Source organism: Merops nubicus, unplaced genomic scaffold (genome assembly GCF_000691845.1).
Source record: "Merops nubicus isolate BGI_N331 unplaced genomic scaffold, ASM69184v1 scaffold35957, whole genome shotgun sequence".
In the NCBI taxonomy this organism is placed as follows: Eukaryota; Metazoa; Chordata; class Aves; order Coraciiformes; family Meropidae; genus Merops; species Merops nubicus.
This window is the reverse complement of record NW_008621555.1, coordinates 1-383: the sequence shown is the minus strand read 5'-3', so window position 1 is coordinate 383 and position 383 is coordinate 1. Positions and strand designations below refer to the sequence as shown.

At 57.7% G+C, this 383-nt stretch overlaps 1 protein-coding gene across 1 annotated transcript in view; it reads right to left on the bottom strand.

Annotated features, from left to right (window-relative positions):
• Positions 1-375, bottom strand: part of LOC103776987 (zinc finger protein 665-like) — a gene marked incomplete at its 3' end in the record, with an annotated part of 3,037 nt that extends 2,662 nt beyond the window's left edge. Inside the window, exon 1 of the mRNA XM_008944520.1 lies at positions 342-375. Coding sequence (XP_008942768.1) covers positions 342-375 — 34 coding nt within the window. The remainder of the gene's footprint in view (positions 1-341) is intronic.
• Between the last annotated feature and the right edge of the window lie 8 nt (positions 376-383).

Here is a 383-nt window from a genome sequence, read left to right as displayed (position 1 = left end):
AGATGAACCAGCCTCAGGTTGCCCCATGGGAGGTTTCGGTTGCCCCTGAGGAACAATTTCTGCCCCTGGAGGGTTGCCCAGGGCTGTGCCAGCTGCCCAGTGCAGGGGTGGAAGCCCCACCCTGAAGACGGGGTGTGGGGGACAGGGCTGGAGGGCACCTGGCCGTGCTGAGGGGATGCTTGGACTCAAAGACCTCCAAGGTCTCTTCCAACCTGAACCCTTCCATGATTGATGATTTTGAGGGGTTTATGCCATGACAGATTCTGGCACTAATTAAGGCCTCTTAATTTTGGTTTATTCTCCAAGAATCACCCCAAAGCGGGGGCCGGGCAGCGCCTCACCCAGGGAGATGACACTCTCGTAGCTCTCCTGCATCTCGTCCC